We start from the raw sequence: 21,889 nt of genomic DNA, 5'->3' as shown, positions 1-21,889 counted from the left end.
ATTGTAAATAGTGCTGCGATAAACATAGGGGTGCATCTGTCTTTTTGAAACTGGGATCCTACATACTTAGGGTACATTCCTAGGAGTGGAATTCCTGGGTCAAATGGCATCTCTATTTTAAGTTTCTTTAAGGAACCTCCACACTGCTTAGCAAAATGGTTGAACTAGTTTACATTACCACCAGCAGTGTAGGAGGGTTCCCCTTTGTTCACATCCTTGCCAGCATTTGTTCCTAGTCTTTTCAATGCTGGCCATCCTAACTGGTGTGAGGTGATATCTCATTGTAGTTTTAATTTGCATTTCCCTGATAATTAGCAATGTGGAGCATCTTTTCATGTGCCTGTTGGCCACCTGAATTTCTTCTTTGGAGATATGTGTCTTCATATCCTCCACCCATTTTTAGTAGGGTTATTTGCTTTTTAGGTGTTGAGGCGTGTGAATTCTTTATGTATTTTGGATGTTAACCCCTTGTCGGATATGTCATTTACAAATATATTTTTCCAAACTGTAGGAGGCCTTTTTGTTCTGCCGATGGTGTCCTTTGCTGTACAGAAGCTTTTAAGCATGATGGAGTCCCATTTGTTCATTTTTTATTTTGTTTCTCTTGCCTGAGGAGAGGCATTCATGAAAAAGTTGCTCATGTTTATATTCAGATTTTTGCCTATTTTTTCTTCTAAGAGTTTTATGGCTTCATGACTTACACTCAGGTCTTTGATCCATTTCGAGTTTATTTTTGTGTATGGGGTTAGACAAAAATCTAGTTTCATTCTCTTGCATGTAGCTGTCCAGTTTTGCCAACGACAGTTGTTGAAGAGACTGTCATTTCCCCAAGTGTATATATATCATCGGCTCCTTTATCATATATTAATTGACCATATATGCTTGGGTTTATATCTGGGCTCTCTAGTCTGTTCCATTGGTCTATGGGTCTGTTCTTGTGCCAGTACCAAATTGTCTAGATTACTGTGGCTTTGAAGTAGAGCTTGAAGTTGGGGAGCATAATCCCCCCAGCTTTATTTTTCCTTCTCAGGATTGCTTTGGCTATTCAGGGTCTTTTGTGGTTTCATATCAATTTTAGAACTATTTGCTCTAGTTTACTGAGGAATACTGTTGGTATTTTGACAGGGATTGCATTGTATCTGCAGATTGCTTTAAGCAGGATGGCCATTTTGACAATATTAATTCTTCCAATCCATGAACATGGGATGTGTTTTCATTTATTGATATCTTCTTTAATTTCTCTCATGAGTGTCTTGTAGTTTTCAGAATACAGGTCTTTCACTTCCTGGATTAGGTTTATTCCTAGGTATTTCCTGATTTCTCTTTCTACTAGTTCATTGTTAGTGTATAGGAGGAATGCAACATATTTTTGCGTTATTAATTTTGTACCCTTCACCTTTGCTGAATTCAGGTATTAGTTCTGGTAGTTTTGGAGTGGATTCTTTAAGGTTTTTTTTAATGTACAGTATTATGTCATCTGCAAACAGGGACAGTTAAACTTTTTCCTTGCCAATCTGGATGTTGAATGAAAGTGGGGAGAGTGGGCATCCTTGTCTTGTTCCTGATCTTAAAGTTCTCAGCTTCTCACTGTTAAGTATAATGTTGGCTGTGGGTTTATCATATATGGCCTTTATTATGTTGAGGTACTTGCCCTCTAAACCATTTTGTTGAGAGTTTTTATCATGAATGGATGTTGAATTTTGTTGAATGCTTTTTCAGCATCTATGGAGATTATTATGTGGTTTCTGTCCTTCTTTTTATTGATGTGGTGGATGATGATGGATTTTTTTATGTTGTACCATCCTTGCATCCCTGGAATGAATTCCTCTATATCATGGTGTATGATCCTCTTGATTTATTTGAATTTGGTTTGCTCATATTTTGTTGAGTATTTTTGCATCTATGCTCATCAGGGATATTGGTTTGTAACTTTCTTTTTTTGTGGTGTCTTTGCCTGGTTTTGGTATTAAGAGTGATGCTGGCCTCGTAGAATGAGTTTGGTAGTAGTCCCTCCTCTTCTATGTTTTGGTGATCTTTAAGGAGGATTGGGCATTAGGTCTTAACTAAATGTTTGATGAAATACAGCAGTGAAGCCATCTGGTCCACACGTTTTGTTTTTAGGTAGTTTTTTGATTACCAATTCAATTTCGTTGCTGGTAATTGGTCTGTTCAGATTTTGTTTCTTCCTGGGTCAGCCTTGGAAGGTTGTATTTTTCTAGAAAGTTGTCCATTTCTCCTAGGTTATCCAGTTTGTTACCATATAATTTTTCATAGTTTTCTCTTATAATTGTTTATATTTCTGTGGTGTCTGTAGTGATTTTTCCTTTCTCATTTCTAGTTTTGTTTATGTATGTAGATTCTTTTTTTCTTGGTAAGTCTGGCTAGGGGTTTATCTATTTTGTTTATATCCTCGAAGAACAAGCTCCTGCTTTCATTGATTCTTTCTGTTATTTTATTCTTCTTGATTTTATTTATTTCTGCTCTCATCTTTATTATGTCCCTCCTTCTACTGACTTTGGGCCTAATGTTTTTCTTTTTCTAGTTCATTAATTGTGAGTTTAGAGTATTCATTTGGGATTGTTCTTCTTTCCTGAGGTAGGCCTGTATTGCAATATACTTCCCTTAGCACAGCCTTGGCTGCATCCCACAGATTTTGTGGTGTTGAATTATTGCTGTCATTTGTCTCCATATATTGCTTGATCTCTGCTTTTATTTGGTCATTGATCCATTGATTATTTAGAAGCATGTTATTGAGCTTCAATGTGTTTGTGGGCTTTTTCATTTTGTTTGTGCAATTTATTTCTAGTTTCATACCTCTGTGGTCTGAGAAGCTGGTTGGTACAATTTCAGTCTTTTTGAATTTACTGAGGCTCTTTTTGTGACCCAGTATATGATCTATTCTTTAAAATGCTCCATGTGCACTTGAGAAGAATGTGTATTCTGTTGCTGTTGGATGCAGTGTTCTGTAGATGTCTGTTAGGTCCATCTGTTCTAATGTGTTGTTCAGTGCCTCTGTCTCCTTTCTTATTTTCTGTCTGATTGATCTGTCCTTTGGAATGAGTGGTGTGTTGAAGTCTCCCAGAATGAATGCATTGCATTCTACTTCCCCCTTTAATTCTGTTAGTATTTTTTTCACATATGTAGGTGATCCTGTGTTGGGTGCACAGATATTTATAATAGTTATATCCGCTTGTTAGACTGACCCCTTTACCATTATGTAATGTCCTTGTCTCTTGTTACTTTCTTTGTTTTGATGTCTATTTTGTCTGACAAATTACTCCAACTCCTGCTTTTCTCTCCCTATTGTTTGCATGAAGTATCTTTTTCCATCCCTTCACTTTCAGTCTGTGCATGTCTTTGGGTTTGAAGTGAGTCTCTTGTAGGGAGCATATAAATGGGTCATGTTTTTTTATCCATTCAGTGACTCTATGTCTTTTGATTGGTGCATTCAGACCATTCACATTTAGGGTGATTATCGATAGGTATATACTTATTGCCATTAATCCAGTGGCTTTTAGAACATTAACAATGATATGCAGCCAACACCATTATCTAGTTCAGTGCAAAAGGAAACTTCATACCCATTAAGCAGTGGCTTCCCATTTCTCCCCTCCTCCAAGTCCCTGGTAATGACTAATCTGCTTTCTTTATGGATTGGCCTTTTCTGAGTGCTTTATACAAATGAAATCATGCAGTAACATGTGGCATTTTGTGCTGCCTTCTGTCATTTAGCATAATGTTTTCAAGGTTCATCCACTATAATAATATTTTTAATGAGACTTTTAATCTTTTAATTCCAATGTAGGACTTTCCCAGTTTCCCCTGAAAAAGGTGTTTCATGAATCTGACAGTATCTGATAGACAATACTGAATTGAAAGAGAGAATATGAATCTTCTTTCCTGTTCAGTACATAGACCTGTGAATAGCCATTTTCTTCTCAACTTGTTTTACTGAGTTAAAAGTAATCTCTCCTTGAAAGTGTGACTTGAGCAAAGAGATTTATGTAAGACTCTAAAGAATAAAAATTATGACCATGTCCCATATAGCCTTCAAAGAGAAATCTGTAGGTCTGAACTGCTGCCTTGCTTTATCATCTGTTGCCCTGCCAGTAATGTTGCAATTAATATTTAAGTTTCTTATTTCGGAGGTCTTTCAATATACCCCTATTTTAGCTTCTCCTCAAAGAAGCCTCTCTAGCTGTCAGACCTTTCCTGAAAGAGAGCAAACAATATTTTATGTAGCATTCTAGGTAATGACAGATGAGACAGAGGTCCTTAAAGTACAACCCTATGCCCAAATTAAAAATCTGATTTGATTTCTATATAACTGGTTAAGTTTTCCTTATAAAAAGAAATACAGGGACGATGACAATAAGCAATTTCCACTACATCATCATTTCATACACTGAGAATAATTCTAAGAACATATGTGAAATGCCAAACACCAGACTGAGACCTCTTCCACTATACTAATTCACTACAGGATGTGATGGAAAAAATTTCAAATGGAAGGGTTTGCATTTAATTAACATGACATGAAAATAATCATAATAGGCAAGCAAAGTATTATATATGTTTAACAATAAAAATACATAGTTAAGTGTGTTACATTAAGCAAAAATTTGAGTTAAAATGGTTTAACTTGGCATTTTGAAGCCAAAAAGTCAATATATCTTATATTAGCATTTTTTATTATCTCAAATTTACAGTATTATTAATATGACTGAAAAGAAAATAAGAATCTACTCACCTGTTTTATTGTCAAAAAATTTGATATGTCTATCTTCATGAGCAGTTATTGTAACAGGAAGTGTAGGATGACTTACCACTCTGTTAATGTGATTATTGTATTGTAAACCTGAAAAATGAAGGAAGATATTGCAATAAAATTCAAACCCTCACTTAGAAGCTGGATGATGGCTTTTTCAGTTTTACCAAAAAAAAAAAAAAAAAAGATAATCATTAAAAACTACAGCTTTTGTGAAAAACAAAAAATCTGGTAACTAAGACTAGGGCTCTAGAAAGATACAATTTCTTACAAAATAAATGTTTAAGCTTTACGTCTTATAATTATAGACAGTATTAGGCTAAAGTGTAGAAATAATTAGACATATTTTAATCATACTGTCAATATAGGTGGTTTAGAATTCTTAAAAGATGCAAAACAATTATTACTTTTAATAAATAGCCTATAAGAGTTATAAGCATTTAATGTAGAAAAAATTCACAAGTGATAATTAGATGTTTGCAAGGAACAACCCTCATCCTACCCACACTGACAAAAAAATTAAGAACTGGAATTGATGTTCTTAGGGGTGAAGCCGTTTCTTTACTACTGAGCTCTTAGACTTTTATCTTAGAGATGAGGGAGAACAGAGAGGGATCAAAACAAATGGGAAAATGTCATCACATTTTTAGACTTTGTCATTCCACATGTACACAAGTATAAACACATTACCACCCCCCCATATATATATATACACACACACCCCTATAATATATATATATACCTATATATATATATTTATATATAGTATTAGTTACCTATGTAAGAGGGAGAAAAGGACTAAAGTTGAAAAGGTATTAGAAAAGACATTTCTTTGAGTGGAGTTTCGTTTGTGATTTGGCTGAAGAACCATGTAAATGTTTTACATAATTATGCAATGATTTTAAAAAACTTAACAAAAAATCAGAAGTAAAATTAAACCCATGAACCTAATTGTATATCCAATTGGTGGTATAAGCCAAAAGAAATTAAATACTTCAAGTAAGTTTAAAGCATAATAATTAGACTGTCCATTCCTAGTGGAATATACTATAAGCACAAACTATTACCACTGATTAACTATTGGTGGTGGTATTAGTATTGGTATTATTTTTCTGAGATGACTATAATATTTGTACTGTGTGATAAATCATGTGAGCAATTACATAATTTTGCTGACAACCAAGAGTTCTGACATGGTTAAAATGAGGTAAAGATATAAAAATCAATGAAATAAATCTGAACTTGAATTTTAAGTATTTGTATGAAATTATCAGTGTTTTCTCTTTTTCTTTTCTTTTGCTAAATATTCATGCCTCTTTTTTTTGCAGTGGAAAATGTATTTATAAATATCTGAGGGACAATGGGATAGGGGACCTTTTTGTTTTGCTTTAGACTGCCTTCCCTGTGCCCCCCCCACTACATTATGTGTGCTAATTGTAATGCCCCTTATTCCCCTTTTCCCTCCCTTTCCACCCACCCCCACAACAGTCCCTTTCCCTTTGGCAATTGCTAGTCCATTCTTGGGTTCTGTGAGTCTGCTGCTGTTTTGTACATGTTCATGCATTTAAAGAAAAATGAAGGACAGGAGGTACAGTGTATATACATACATACACATACCCATAAATATCAAGATGAAACTGTACACTTGAGGAAAATGTGTATGCTGCTGCTTTTGGGTGAAATGTTCAGTAGAAATCTATTTAGTCCACCTGATCTAATGTATTGTTCAGTGCCTGTGTTTCCTTATTTATTTTCTGTCTGACTGACCTGTCTATTGATTTAAGTGGTAAGCTAAAGTCTCCTAAAATGAATGTGCTGCAACCTATTTCCCCTTTTAATTTTGTTAGTATGTGTTTTATATATTTAGGTGCTCCTATGTTGGGTGCATAGATATTTATAATGGTTATATCCTCTTGTTGGACTGAGCCCTTTATCATTATGTACTGTCCTTCTTTGTCTCTCATTACTTTGTTTCTAAATGTATTTACTAGTCTGATATTATTAACTGCTACTCCTGCTTTTTTTCTCCCTATTATTTGCATGAAATATCTTTTCCCATCCCTTCACTTTTAGTCTGTGTAAGTCTTTGGGTCTGAAATAGTCTCTTGTAGGCAGCATATAGATGGGTCTTGTTTCTTTATCCATTCTGACATTCTATGTCTTTTGATTGGTTCATTCAGTCCATTTACATTTAAAGGTGATTACTAATAGATATGCACTTAATGCCATTTTATTGTTTTCTATTTTTATAACTCCTCTGTTCCTTCCTTCCTCTTATACTCTCGTTATTTGATGGTTTTATTTAGCGTTGTGAATGGATTTCTCTTTAATTTTTTTTGTATATCTATTGTAGGCTTTAGTTTTGTGGTTACCAAAGGTTCAAGAATAGCTTCCTTACTACATAACAGTTTATTTTAAATTGCTGATTACTCTATTTCAAACACAAGCTAAAAGTACTTTTGTTTTTATTCTTGTTCTTCCTTCACACTATTTGTACATAATCTGCACTTTTTGTGTATCCCTTGACTGATTTTGGGTATGGTTGATTTTGCTTCTTTTGCTTCATTTTAATTTTGTACTTGCTTGGTAATTAATTGGTCTACTACCTTTACTGTGGGTTTATTTTCACTGGTGAAAGCTATTTAGCCTTAGGAACATATCCATCTACACCAGTCCCTTCGACATATCCTGCAAGGCTGGGTTAGTAGTGGTGAATTCCTCCAACTTTATCAGGAAACTGTTTAATACCTGCTTTAAATATGAATGATAATCTTGCCAGGTATAGAATTCTTGGGTGGCGGTCCTTCTGTTTTAGTACATTGAATATATCATGCCATTCCCTCAGGCTTGTAAAATTTCTGCTGAGAAGTCTGCTGATAGCTTAATGGGGCTTCTTTTATAGGTAATCTTTTTGTCTCTCTGGATGCTTTCAATACCCTCTTTTTGCCCTTGATCTTTGTCACTTTAATTATTACACATCTTGGTGTTGTTTTCCTGGAGTTCCTTTTTTTAGGGGGCCTCTGCGATACCATGACCTGAGTGTGTTTCCTTCCCCAGATTGGGTAAGTTTTCAAAAATTATTTCTTCAAAGAGACTTTCTATCCCTTTGTCCCTCTCTTCTCTTTCTGGTACCCCTATTATGCAAATATTGTTTCATTTGGATTGGTCACATAGCTCTCTTACCATTCTTTCATTCCTAGAGATCCTTTTTCCTCTCTGTTCCTCAGCTTCATTGTGTTCTTGTTCTCTAATTTCCATCTCATTCACTATCTCCTCTACCTGCAGTAATCTACTCTTAAATGCCTCCATTTTGTTTCATTCAAGATATTTTATTCTTCAAATCCAAGTGGCTCTATTTTAGATCTTCTATTTCTTTGTTGAAGTTCTCCTTGAGATCTTGAATATTTTTCTGTAGATAAGTAAGCATGTTTATGACTTTTTTTGAAATCTTTATCAAGAAGATTGGTGATCTCTGTTTCATTTAGCTTTCTTTCTGGTGTCCTATCCTGTAGTTTTGTTTGGAACATATCCCTCAACTTCCTCATTTTATCAGGGTTTCTGTGTTTCTTCCTTTTGTTAAATGGCTCTGCCATGCTTCCTGGCCCACAGAGTAATAGCTTTATGAAGGAGGTGTCTTACTGTGCTCAGAAGCTCAAGATTCTTTACTTTCCAGTACCTGGTTCTACTTTGTGGAAGCTCCAGCTATTGGCATGCAGGGGGTATGGCTGCCTTTCTGTCTTCTGTAGTGGTCTCTGAGTCTGTGTGGGCAATTTGCTTCAGTTGCTGCCTTTGTGATCAGCAAAGTCTCTGCTGAATTGCTGCTGGTAGGCTGCCATCTGCTTGGCCTGCAGCAATGGCGGGACTGCAGGGTTAATGGGATGGGTGGGCTGATGTGCAGCTCTGCCTTGGGCAGACATGCAGCACCATGCTTGGACATGGTGCTGTCCATGGATGAAGGAGCTGTTGGGGCTGGCTCCTGCAGGCACCTCCCTGGTTGGGCTGAAATGGAAACAGGCAAGCTGGGAGAGCCTCCCTCTGCCTGCCAGGCAGCAAAGTCTGACGCTGCTGCTGGGCTGAGTAGGTTGGCTGGCAGCACGCACAGGGAGGAGCCTCAGGCTGCATTGCCAGTGAGGGAGATGGAGGGTCTGGGGTTCCCGAGACTTTCTGTACTGTTGCGCTTAGGGAGAGCTTGGGAGGTATCCTCTACCTGCCCTTTCTCCTGAGGAGAGAGCTCTGTCCAACCCTCACCCCTCTGGCACCCCTCCCACTGCTGGTAAGTCTTTCAAACTGCCACCTCTACTTTGGGTCTCAGGAAGGGTGGAGCATGCCTGTCCTCCATAAGTGGCTTAAGTCTTAGCCTCCCAGAGTGTTCCAACTGTCCCTGGTGTCCAGCCTCTTTAATCACCAGAATCCAATGTAATGTGGGCTTGTGTTCCTTGAGCAGATTCAAGGGCCAGGGCCAGGTTTACAGTAATCCTGGGCTCTTACTCTCTCCCTGCTCTGTTCCTCTTTCTCCTGCCTATAGGCTGGTAAAGGGGAAGGGCTTGGGTCCCACATGACCGTGGCTCTGCCACTTTACCCTTTCCTATGCAGTCTTTTCTTCCCCAGGTGTAGGTGGTCTGTTCTGCAGTCTTCAGGTCATTTACAAGTTTATTGTATTTGCTGTATTTTCTTCTTTTACATGTTTTTGGGAGGATATTTCTGCCTTGCCTTCCTACCCCACCATCTCTTTCCCAGCCCGGGATGATGTAGTGCTTTTCTTTGTTAAAAAGGCATTTCTAGGTCTGTCCACTGAAAAAGCCTAAATCAATGACCAACTCAAGAACTAGGAAAGCAATGAAGACAAATCCAATAGCTAGCACCTAAATTGTAGTCTTTACTTATACTAAAATAAACCATGACTCTTTAAAGGAACAGCTGATTTGAGATCTGAGGCACAAAATGAACAAGATGAGCCTAAAACAACTTGTCATATCAGAAAGTAAGAAAACTGTTGATGACTACCAGAGTCTCGGCAAAAGTGCTCAAGAGCCAATCTGAGTAAGCTCCAACTGGCCAAAGATGAAACAATATGAGTAGCAATAAAGACAATAACTCACAACAGACTGAAACACATCAAATACATTTTATATCCTAGAGAGATTGGAATGATAATAACAAACAATACCCAACAGACTCACTAGTCACCTCTGGAGGATGCTACAGAACCACCTCATTATTTTGAAAACTGGTAAAGTGGGGCAGGGAGATCAATCATTCATCTGCTTTTCCTTTATAATTGTTAACTCCAAGGAAACCAAATTACTTATGAGGAATGTCCTGTTTTACAGAGGTACTCTAGCTAATTAATAGAGAAGAATGATATAATTAGAAATAATTTTTCAACAGTTAATGAATTAATGGACCTAGGCAATAATCATGAAGACTGAGAATGTAAGAAAAAGATACACAACCAGACTATTTACTTCAGGTAAAAGTTCACAAAATGCAGTCTTGCCAAAAAAAAAAAAAAAAAATCAAAACTTTAAAATGAAGACAAATAAAAACACTGAACCTGAATCTGAATAAGCCTCTAGATCTAAAACCAATTTATAAAAAAATAGAATGAACAGAAGAGCATGTTAAATAAAAGATGCAATCAGCAAAATCCAGACTGTGGGAAACCCTATGTGAATGACAAATACCCAAATTTCTTCAATTAAAAAATGCTAGGGAAATAAAAAACATGGAGGGAGACCTACAGATGAAAAGAGACTTAAGAGACCTATCAACCAATTCTAATGCATGGGCCTTATTTGAATCCCTATTGAAATAAACCATGAAACACATACCATATCCTATGCACCAGTCATTTGTGCATAATTATTGAAGCTTCAAATTGAGTTATCAGGCTCATATTACTTTCTGTAATTTTCTATGTATTTCCATTAAAAAGCTGAAATTATTTCCCTTGCTTTCATCTTTACATTGCTCTACTCACTCTCTGTCCCCATATACCCACCCAAGCTTTAAAATACAATTTGAGGAAGTAGCAGAAATAATAAGTACAACTATTAACACACCGAAACCATTTTTCCATTCTAAATTCAAATAATCAAAATATGAAAACTAAGGTCACCCTCTGTTGTGCAAGAATCCTTTTTATGGTTTCAAAGAAACCCATGAAAACTTACCAGAATCTGTCTGTGATGAAAGCATCACCAATGACTGTGATGTTTCTAAATCATAAATTACTGTACTACCAGTGTTGAAAGAGGTCACCATATGAGCTGGATCACAGCCTATAAAGTCCACCGATGTAGGTATTCCATGTCCTGAGAGGAGCCCAAAGAGATATAGTATTAACACAGTAATTTAGATATTTCTGCTTTTCTAATACAAAAAAAAAAAAAAGGAATTCAAGTATTCTGAAATAATGAAAAAGACAGCAATTGTATGAGATGAGATATAATTAAGTATACAACAGTGAGATATAATAGCTAACATTCACTGCATTATTTATAAAGTATTTCTAACATTCTATTCAACATTGTAAGAAAAATATAGTTACAGGGCTCTTAAAGTAAGAGGAGATATATGCAAAAGTTACTTGTCTTCCTGGGCATCTTATTCTGAGAAAAAATTCTGTTTTGACCTAACTGCCAAATGTATTTCTCACTGTAAAAATGATAAATTAGCATTCTCACATCATTGTCTTGGAAGACTATTCATATGCTTGAGATGTGTGAGCCTTATCAAGTAGTTAGTACGAACAGAATTTCTGGATCTGTGAAAATGAAGTTAGGACTCTGGAAGCCACTGGTGCAGTGCTATCCTAAAGTGACCTGTGCAGCAATTTCGCTTTTTAACACATTAAATTCAAATGGCTAGATCAATCCATGGCTAGGAGAAATCCGGAATCAAGCAATTAATTACCTAGATAAAGCAAGGAACAAATACCTAAATGAATTTTTTACCTTAAAGGCTGGGTAACTGAAAAATTAGTAGAATCACTAAGGTATCAAGAGGGCAAAATAAAGCATATACTATTCATCTAACATGTTTTAGAACAAAACATACTTGTAAAATAAAAATACAGGTCTGGTTTTTAAAAATAACTAAAAAAATGACTTGCAAAATATGGCCAAATCAAGTATATAAACGTATGTACATAAATAAATGCCATCAGAAGGTAAATTGGCTGAAACCTGTTTGACAGAAAAAGACTTACGTAAAACTGTTCATGTAACTCTATACTTCCCAGTGAAGGGTGTTATTTCAGTGACTATGGCTAGACATTTCAAAACCAGTGTGCTCATACGTGACTTACAGGTATGCTAAGACTGCGATTCCTCCAGTCTTTGCAGGTAGTTACCTGGAGTAAGTGGAGGGCCTTATGCTATCCCTATGAGCAACCTCGTCTATCTACTCCACTGCTACAAATAGTTTTATTTTTAAAGTATGACATGTCTTGAAAAAGGCCAAAAAGCACTCACCTATAGGATTTACTTGCACAGCACCTTTCTTTTTATAAAAAATGAGTAGGTATAAAAAGATTATAGCACATTTTTAAAAATTCTTTCAATTTCAAATGCTTTCGCAGCAGCAAAGAAATACTAAATCAACTGCTTTGTCCTTTTTATCTTCCAAATTTAAAAAATACACAGCTTCTCTTGTAAAGGAAAAATTCACTTACCCTTGTCTCCATTGTAAGTGCAAATACAAGGCAATTTTTCTTGTGGATTCCATAACCTAACGGTGCCATCTGCTGAACAAGACAGTAATAGATTTTTTATGCCACTATAAGCAAGACCCCAGACGGCATCTGTATGAGCAACTAAAGTGCCAGCTAGAACATTTGGCTCTGGGAAGAAACAAACAAACAAAAATTAGTTAAAAGAAGTTTAAAACAAATGCTTTGTTACATAAAGATAACTTATCATGTAATTAAGTGTAAAGACTACAGAAAACGGCCACAGAATAGAGACCAAAGTGTACACAGTGGCTATCTCTAAGTTGTGGAGTTATGGGGTTATTTTTTTCTCCCACAATACTTTCCGTATGTTTGCAATTTTCTATAAGGAACATATACTTTTTAAAGATGTAATTCCTACACAACTCACCAATTTAAAGTGTACAATTCAATGGCTTTTAACATTCACAGAACTGTACAATCATCACCTTATCAGTTTCAGGGCACTTTCATCACTCATTAGCCATTTTCTCCCACTATTCACTTTTGGCTTTTCTGCAGCCCTAAAAAACCACTAATTTACTTTATTTCTATAAATTTGTCTATTCTGGACATTTCATACAAATGACCTTTCGTGACTGGCTTCTTTCTATTAGCATAATGTTTCCAAGGTCCACCCATTTTTTAGCATGTATCAGTATTTCATTTCTTTTAAAATGCTGATAATATTCTATTGTATGGATAAATTGTATTTTATTTATCCATTTATCATTTGATGGACATGGTTGCTAACAACACTGTGCATTTTTTGTCCTACAATCCTGTTTCTTTAGTAACCTCTCACTTTCCATGGATATTTCTTATCATCTCCACAATTCTCACAGTTTCCAACTTCCCTTCATCAGGAATGGTTTTTATCTGTTATACTTCACTGAGAAAGCACTAAAATAGGAAGCCCTCTGTCCCATCTTCCTGTACCTAATCTATATATCACTCATGTCTAAAACCACCTTATCCTTGCTTCCAAATACAAGTAAGGAATGGTCCTACTTCCTCTCAAAGTGTATTTGGGATTCCATTCAATTTACTAATTTGCTTTCATGTTTACAGTTTCCTTACTGTAAAACTCCTCTTTGGCATCATTACCACAGCAAACAAATATGCTCCGCCATCTCTCAACCTAAACAAAAAGCCTTCATCAACCTTCCACCACCCTTCCACCGAAGAGTAGAAAAGGATATTGGGTAAATACGCTTATTTAGTTCCTCGAGATTTTGCCTTGTCTTCTTACTCTACCCAATACATTCTCCCTATGTTACACCACCTTGATCTTGATTACATCTTGATATTGATATTACCTTCTTGATAACATCTTCTCTTTAAGATGCCTAAAAAACAAACTTTTATCTTTTCGCACTTGCTCTGCCCCCATTTTAATGTTACCATCATATACTCAACTGCTCGTTCAAAAATGTAGGAGTGATCATGAAAATGTTCTGAATTAGATGTGGTAACGGTTGCACAAGCCTGTGATAACTGTAAAACTACTAAACTATGTCCTTCAAAATGGTGAGTTTTATGTGAATTCTATATTAATAAAGCTGTTAAGAAAACAAAATCAAGTCACTCATCCATCACTTTATCCACTCAATCCAATTTATCAATAGATTCTATTTACCCTTGATGTGTTAAATCTATTTCTTGCCAATTGCTCCACCATCACTAATCTTGGCGACATCATTTCTCACCTGGTCTACTGGGCCACCACATCACGACCTACACTGATAGTCCTTTCTCCAGTCCTCCCATCCCCATTCTATTCTCCTTGCATCAGCCAGTGTCACCTTTTTAACTACATTTATAGGTCATTTTCTGGCTTAAAACCATTTACCAATAAAGTTCCCTTTTACCCTTTATTCTGGCTTAAATGTTACTATTTCAGACTACAACTAAAGAAGATTCTGCCTGCTACTCTCAGAATACTCTTATCTTTATACCAGTTATCACAATTTGTAACCATAAACTCATCTCCTTGTTTATCTGCTTAATGTCTATCTTTTCCATCAGACTAATTCTTATTTCCTGATGTAGTGCTTAACACTGCATTTGGTAAATTTAGCCACCAAGTGGTTGTTTAAAAAAAGATCAAAGAGCTCTTGAACTCTTTTTAAATGAACCAAAGAGATCAGTATTTAACCATCATACTAATAAACATTCATTTCAACTTTTTATAATTACAAACAATTCCCTTGTAAATATATCTGAATACATGTACATAGGTATTTCTGCAGGACACATTCTAAAAGTGGCACTTGTGCATAAGATTTTTTAAATTAAGGAATATTTTGTCCTCTAAAAAGTACTGATTTATGCCCTTAGTATCCTTATTTGCTCCTATTGTCATCTGCTATTTTCAACTACATAAATTTTTTACGTCTAAAAACCTATTCTTTATATTACATTTCATTATCTTCTTTTTGTACTAGCACTGTAATTAATGTTTTAATTAATATAGTTTAAAAAATTTTTGGACATGGGAGAAAATACCAATTCACAAAATTAAATATTCATGGCATGACATTTATTAATTTTTCTCTTTAATAAAGCAAATTACTAATAAATAGAAGAACTAAATGAGGAGACCAATACATGTTTAAACAACCTTGTGACAGTATTTGAGGTATTTTTGTCACTCCATTCACTTAAAAAACAAACAAGTTTTGAGCTTTCTGCTTACCATATGTGTCATATGGATCCACATTAGGGCTAGGCATATTCCACCACTGGATGGTTGCATCAATACCACCACTAAAACACTGGTCTCCATTAGAACTAATAGCTAATGATAGAACAGGACCACTATTATAGGGAAAAGAGGGAAAAAAATTACTTGTAAAGACTAAGAGGAAACTCCCATCCACACACCCCCAACCTCTCAATTTAAGGTAAACACATACATTTGAACAGTACTGACTGTATTTTCACTAATACAATTATTAATCAAATGAAATACTATTCAACTAATGTCTTTTCTAATATAAAACAAACATGAGAAAATTATAAGGTGTGAGGATTGACAGAGAATGGTTAACAATAACTACAGTTGTTAATTTAGTATTAATTCAATAAAACTTACATGTGGGCCCTAAATGTGTAGATAGGCTCTACGTCTAAAGAGGCACTCCTAAAAGAGGGGGGAAAACGCAATTAAATAACTGCAAATCACTGGTTGATTTCTGAGTTTATAAATAAGATGAGCTGAGTGAATAAAAGATATGGGACCATAAAGAAGAATAATTACTTACAATTATTAGCAAGTTTAGAAGGAAAAAAAATACAGGCTAACATTAAAATACTTGCTTTTTGGCAGGAACTGTTTTTTGCAAGTTCCAAAGTTTCAGAGTATGGTCCTCAGAGGCAGTAACCAGCACAGGTTCTACAGGATGAAAAGCTAATGCCCGCACTCCATCAAAATGGCTACGCAGTGTATACTTGGGGTTCCATGTCTTTCGAAAGGCATCTTTATTGGCAGGCAACTAAAAAGAAAGAGCATAATACCTAGTGGTAAAAGTAGGAAATTGATAGGCATGAGGAGTTTTTGTTTGTTTTGAGGTGTCTAAAATATAAGTTAAAACTGCTTCCTAAAATGTCCAGTGGAAATTTAACATACCCTAAAAATTTTATAACAAATCTTTATCATTAATAAGAACTAAGAACAATTTCCTTAGCTTTTAAATACACAGATCAAATGAAGAGTTCCTTAATACGATTTACTTAAATCTAAACAGGCTAAACCCAAAGGTCCTATTAAATATCAGATGAGAACCAAAAACTACCATGCTGCAATACTTTACATGAAAACAGTAAAAATTATATAAACTACCAAAAATCCAAGGGTACAGTATTAACAGTACAGTTATTTAGAAACTTAGCATGTGAAATTTTAAGAAGGCAGCAAGTAAGGTACTTTACAAAAGTCTGAACTAAAGACACTTTAAGAGTATTTTCATTATTATTATTGATACTGATAAAGAGGTTAACCATTTTACCTTCCTTTCTCCATCTGTAAAGATGCCACTTGTCAAGTAGTCAAAAGTTTACTAGAATTTTCTTCCTTGTGTATTTTAAAAATATTAATGTGAATAATCCAGCCCAACAAGGCTGATGTTTCTAAAAAGCATGCTAACATAAATATACAATGTAGAAAAAAGTAATTCATTATAAAAGGAAAATAATTTGCTGAAAAATGGCAAATTCATTAATATAAAATCTTAACAAGTATAGTTAACTCTCAATTGAGTGTTTATTATCTATAAAAAAATTTAATCCAAGACTAGCTTTACCTCCAACACTGTCCTCCCATCCCCCTCCATCCTCTCCCATCCCTCAAATGAAGGACTAAGTATCCAGGAAATGGAAAGCTAACTTTAATATTATCCTTAATGAATAAAAATTCAAAATTAAAACTTGTTTTTTAAGAAGTATCCTGAAGGCAAATAAGTGATTCAGGTCATCTATTCTTCTTTTTTAACACCAATATGGATTAATTTGAGTAGATAATTGAGAGTTGACTACTGAATATAAATATTTATCAACCAATATTGTAAGACAATTATCCCAAACTCTTTGCTAATCCACCACAATACCTAAGAAAACTTTATAAACACCACAAAGAAAGTAGTTGCAAGAGAAAATCTACATGCCACTTCAAATCAACATATTGACACACTTAAACTTATCTTTTCCATGCACCTTGACATTAATTCTGTTTTACAAGTGTTTCCAAAAAATAAGGAGCCTTCTATTAAATCATTAAAAAATTAAAAATAAAACTGCACTTACATCATAACTATAGTCTGCATCATTTGTTACCGTCAAGTCTGCAAGGTCTCCAAGGCCCAGTACACTTAACAAAACATCATCAGAACCCATAATAAATGACTTGCCTCCTCCAGATGGAAACGTAATTGGTTCAGCTATAAAGAACAAAACCGCTTCTTAAATGCTGAAAAATCATACAGTACAAGACAATATTGTGGGGGAAATGTAAGCACTTAACAGTTAAAATATTCAGTAATATAATTTTTATTTTCCCACTTCCCTCCTATTTGCTCCACTCAAAAACTACTACTGAGTAGTAATAAAAACAAATGTTTATTTAGGAAATGCAACATATCTTCCACAAATCAAATGTGCACTAGATATATTATTCCAGCATAGGAGGTGGGACACAAAAGGTATTCTATTTAAATCACTTATGACTTTGGTGCAATTATAACTATAGTATTTTTGAAATGCCGCAAAATCCTTTTGCTTTGTATCTTATTTGCTTAGAGTGCTAGGTATTCTAGTCCCTGCTAAAAATTAATACAAGCACTAAAATGGTTAACAGAACACCAGTGTTTTGGTTTACTGAAACCAAGTCTCAGATTGCACAGATTCCTCCAGTACCAGTAATGGTATAGGAAAAGGGCAGTTCTACCACCAACAATGTCAGTTTCCTTTTCTGTAAAAAGTTAATCTATGTGATCTTCAGAATGCCTTCCAGCTTTCAAACTCTTATTATGATTCTTTAACTTCCCTTTTATTTACCATGATACTCTAAAATAACTAATGTATATTGACTAACTACAGAACTTTAAATTTCTGATACTCTAATTAAAATCAAACTCTACCATAATTAGGAATAACTATACTATTATATAAGTATTTTGCTCTAACAGTTACAAGCAATTAATTCTCAGCATCATTTCTAACATGTTTTGAAAGCAAATTTTAATCTTAAAATGCAAGGGGAAAACACATTAAGTCATTATAATATTGTAATACAAAACAACTCAACATATCAAAACATCTAAAATTCATGAGCTAATTTTTAAAACGGAAACATATAAACTCAAACTATCAATCTTGAAAATCTCCTATGAAAAACTGAGACAAATAACACTACAGGAAACAACAAGTATAATGAAATTTGCTATCACTAATACTAGTGAAAATAATTCTGAGAAGATATAAGTGAACTTTCCTAAATATGTAAAATTCACCTTCATTTAGAATATCTTATTATTTATCAAAGTAAACTATAATATCAAACCTAGCTATATAATTTGACTTAAATAGGGTCCTATATAACATTATTAAAATGAAGTTGTGAGCTAAGTGCTCTAGAGTAAATTTGACAGAAAATATACATAGGGAGTTTAGTAGTATTTAATTAATCTTTCAATGATTATACTTATGAATCTAAATAATCTGAAGAACTGATCCCTTCTACCAATTTCTATTATGTAACTGCTGGTTGTATACCAGAAGCAGCTAAAAATTATAAAATCAATGGTTTAAAATTACATTTAAGAATAATTATATAAAACTTATTAGGTAGTATTATCCTCAAAGCAGTTTTATCCAGCGTAAGGACATTCTTTTAACCTCGTAATTTGTTTGTAAGACAAGTTAGAACAAAATGCTATAATTCTTCCCACTCACAATTATACAAACACTCAATAACAAACCTTGATGAAAGCCCAATAAAATAACTTTAACATAATAAATTTTTTTGCAGAAATATTTCTGGGTCAGAAATCGTTGAACAATTTAGGGGCATGTGAAAGGAAGTATCTAGGCAATATTAGCTAGTTTTACTGGAGTTTTAGATTAACTGTATTAAACAAAAAGATGGTATTATATTTCTAATTAATCATGATTACATTTCTCTCTATATATACACATATATTTACTTATATATATCAAGCCAACCTGGTCACTCAGCAATTGTTATATATTCATATGAAAAAAATATTTAAATCTTTTAAGCTATATTTCTACTCTCCATAATCACCCATTATTGTGGCATATGGTTATCACAGTAAATACTTATTTGCCCTTCTTTGCAGAGAATTAATTTCTATTTTTGTAAACTCATTTTATTACTGTTAATGTAATTACCTACAACACGATTACCTAAGCAGAAAAATGTTACTAGCAATTTAAAGAGAAAATTATTAAAAGAAGTTTTAAAGACAGAAATTATGATACTTTTTTATTAGATAGCCTGAGATGTCATCAAGCAATTTAAGAATACTATGGTCATATTAGCATATTCCTTTATGGAAATTTTAGGGTCTCAAAATGGGATCTTACAACAAGTTCCTTTTTTGTACTCCTACAACTAATCCTTTTTATGGACACTAATGACCAAAGAAACCTATAGCTCACATAACGAACTCTCTTTCTCCTTCGATTTTATCAAGACTAAAGAATACAGCCCAACAACCGATTCAATTCATGCCAGTGGCAACTTAGTATATATCTCAAGTCTTCACTGAAATGGCCTGAAAGGTTATAATGAAAAAGTTTCTCTCACTGAAGACATTTTTTTCTTTATAAAATGAGGTATGCCATGGACTTCAACAGGAAAGCATGAAGATGGGAGGCTGCCACTGAAAATGAAATTATGAACTGTAATGTCACCTTAATTCTGTCAAAGTTGAACTTGAATCTTTATTAACAAATTCTAACATTATTTTTCCATTAAAGAGTGTAATGATCATACTTATCTATCCTTCTACCATTAACAAATCACTTACTAAAAAGCATACATACACATAAACACACATACAGAGCTCTAAACTGGTGTTTGTTTAGTGTAGGCCTTGACTAGCTTTGCCCATAGATCTTAGGTTTGAGGCATTCCTGCTCCTAAGGCTTTGCCTTAAAATGTGAAATTTGTAACTTAAATATACAACATTAACTACAAAAGTTTTAGCAAGTTTTACTATGCATTATTTGGTAAAACAGACAACAAGCTAAAGAAGCTAAACCACTACTATGCATACAATGAAAAGTAATGGAGTTGGCACATGAATTTTAGAAAATACTTCTTAAAGTAAAACAGAAAAATAGCTTAATAGCATAAAAGAGATCTGGGAAAGAAGAAAAAAAAGACTTTTACTTTTCCTGTTGCTTTTCATGCTTTCATATATATATTTTTTTGGTTTTATTATTATAGTGTTTTTACTTATCCTTCCTCAAATTTTCTTACAAATTATGAAGAGTAATAAATGCATGCAGAGATGACTGTAAGCAAAAAAATACAAAATTATTTAACTTTAAGTGTAAGGAAAGTGCTACTACAGAACTCTTAAAAGAGAACAAAATGTATTAAAAATTTTTTGGACTGCAGCATCAAATACCCTGAATATAGCACAAGCAGAAACATCAATGAAATTCAATCTTTATTGAAATTCAATCTTCACTGTTTTATATATATATAAATTTCACTTTTTCAAACAGAATTATATATATGTGTGTGTGTGTGTATATATATATATATACACACATATACATATATATATATAATTGAGTCTTCTGTCACTGAACCAAAGTTCTCGAAGCTCACAGACACAGAAGATAACATTAAAACAAAAGGAAACTTTGGTGTTTATGGTTTAACAGTGTAAAAATAAAACAAAATTTTCCAACTTAATGGCCAAATTATTAGATAATGAATTATATGTATCTCATATATCACAATAAACTTTTGGTAATTTGGTCTCATTACTTAGAATTATAGCTATCTGACCTACAAATTATAAGTCACTCAAGTATACCTATGTATCTACAGCTACAATTAACTTTGGAAAAAATCCCTTAACTGGTACTGACATTACCTACACATTTCTAGTTAGGCAATTTTAGAAAATTCATTAGAAGTAGTACGTATTTGGAACCATGTTAAAGAATGAAGGTGCTGCCTTATTCCAAAATGATTAAATTAGGCAACTGTTCCATTTATACATAAAGTTCCAAGCACAATGTCTGGGGGCACTGTGTGGTCTCCTAATAAGTGGTAGTTACTATTAGTTGCTAAGTTTAAGAAATATGACAAATAACTAAAGAATTCTTTTCCATATGTACTATTTAGAGTCTTACTAAAAACTAGTACTTTCCTGCTACTAGATCTGTAAGCTCAAGTTAGATTTAAGAAAGGTACTCAGAAGTAACCTAAAAATTCCACCTAAAATTAAAAACAAAAACATAGACACAGAAGCCAAAAGTTTCAAAACCCCTAAGACAATTACACTAAGAGCTTGCTCATCATCTTCTCTGAAGATCATATAAGCATTTAAAATGCTCATCTTCAGCATTTTAAAACAGCAGCAAATGTATGATATTAAGGAGATGTGATTTGGAATTAACACCTTCTGCAAAGTAAATTAACATGGTAGCTAAATTCTGTACCTTCCTCTGCTCTTGCACCGTCATGATCAGTCATTCTAGTGGATGCTGACCTAGACTGATTAGTGATTCCTGAAGGGATGTGGACCAGCTCATCATTTCCCAGACCAGCTATCATGTTGCAGAGTTTTGTCCTGTAGATCCCTGTAAATTAATGTTGGCAGTAGAGGTTCATTTAATGGCTACTGCTTGACTTGCTAGCAGCCTTT

General features: G+C 34.2%; 1 protein-coding gene across 3 annotated transcripts in view; it reads right to left on the bottom strand.

Moving 5' to 3' along the window:
- STRN3 (striatin 3) overlaps positions 1–21,889 on the bottom strand; it is a 98,799-nt gene that overhangs the window by 3,900 nt on the left and 73,010 nt on the right. Inside the window, exons 9-16 of one of the 3 annotated variants that reach the window (XM_057488518.1) lie at positions 21,684–21,814; positions 17,283–17,416; positions 15,801–15,976; positions 15,577–15,624; positions 15,178–15,299; positions 12,444–12,611; positions 10,942–11,082; positions 4,751–4,858 (exon numbers count right to left, since the gene is read on the bottom strand). In XM_057488518.1, coding sequence (XP_057344501.1) covers positions 4,751–4,858; positions 10,942–11,082; positions 12,444–12,611; positions 15,178–15,299; positions 15,577–15,624; positions 15,801–15,976; positions 17,283–17,416; positions 21,684–21,814 — 1,028 coding nt within the window. Of the gene's footprint in view, positions 1–4,750; positions 4,859–10,941; positions 11,083–12,443; positions 12,612–15,177; positions 15,300–15,576; positions 15,625–15,800; positions 15,977–17,282; positions 17,417–21,683; positions 21,825–21,889 lie in introns of all 3 variants that reach the window. The other 2 variants (XM_036881246.2, XM_036881247.2) reach the window with 2 other exon arrangements.

This window comes from Manis pentadactyla, chromosome 11, assembly GCF_030020395.1.
Source record: "Manis pentadactyla isolate mManPen7 chromosome 11, mManPen7.hap1, whole genome shotgun sequence".
NCBI lineage: Eukaryota > Metazoa > Chordata > Mammalia > Pholidota > Manidae > Manis > Manis pentadactyla.
The sequence above is the reverse complement of the archived record's forward strand: the minus strand, read 5'-3'. Positions and strand labels throughout refer to the sequence as shown.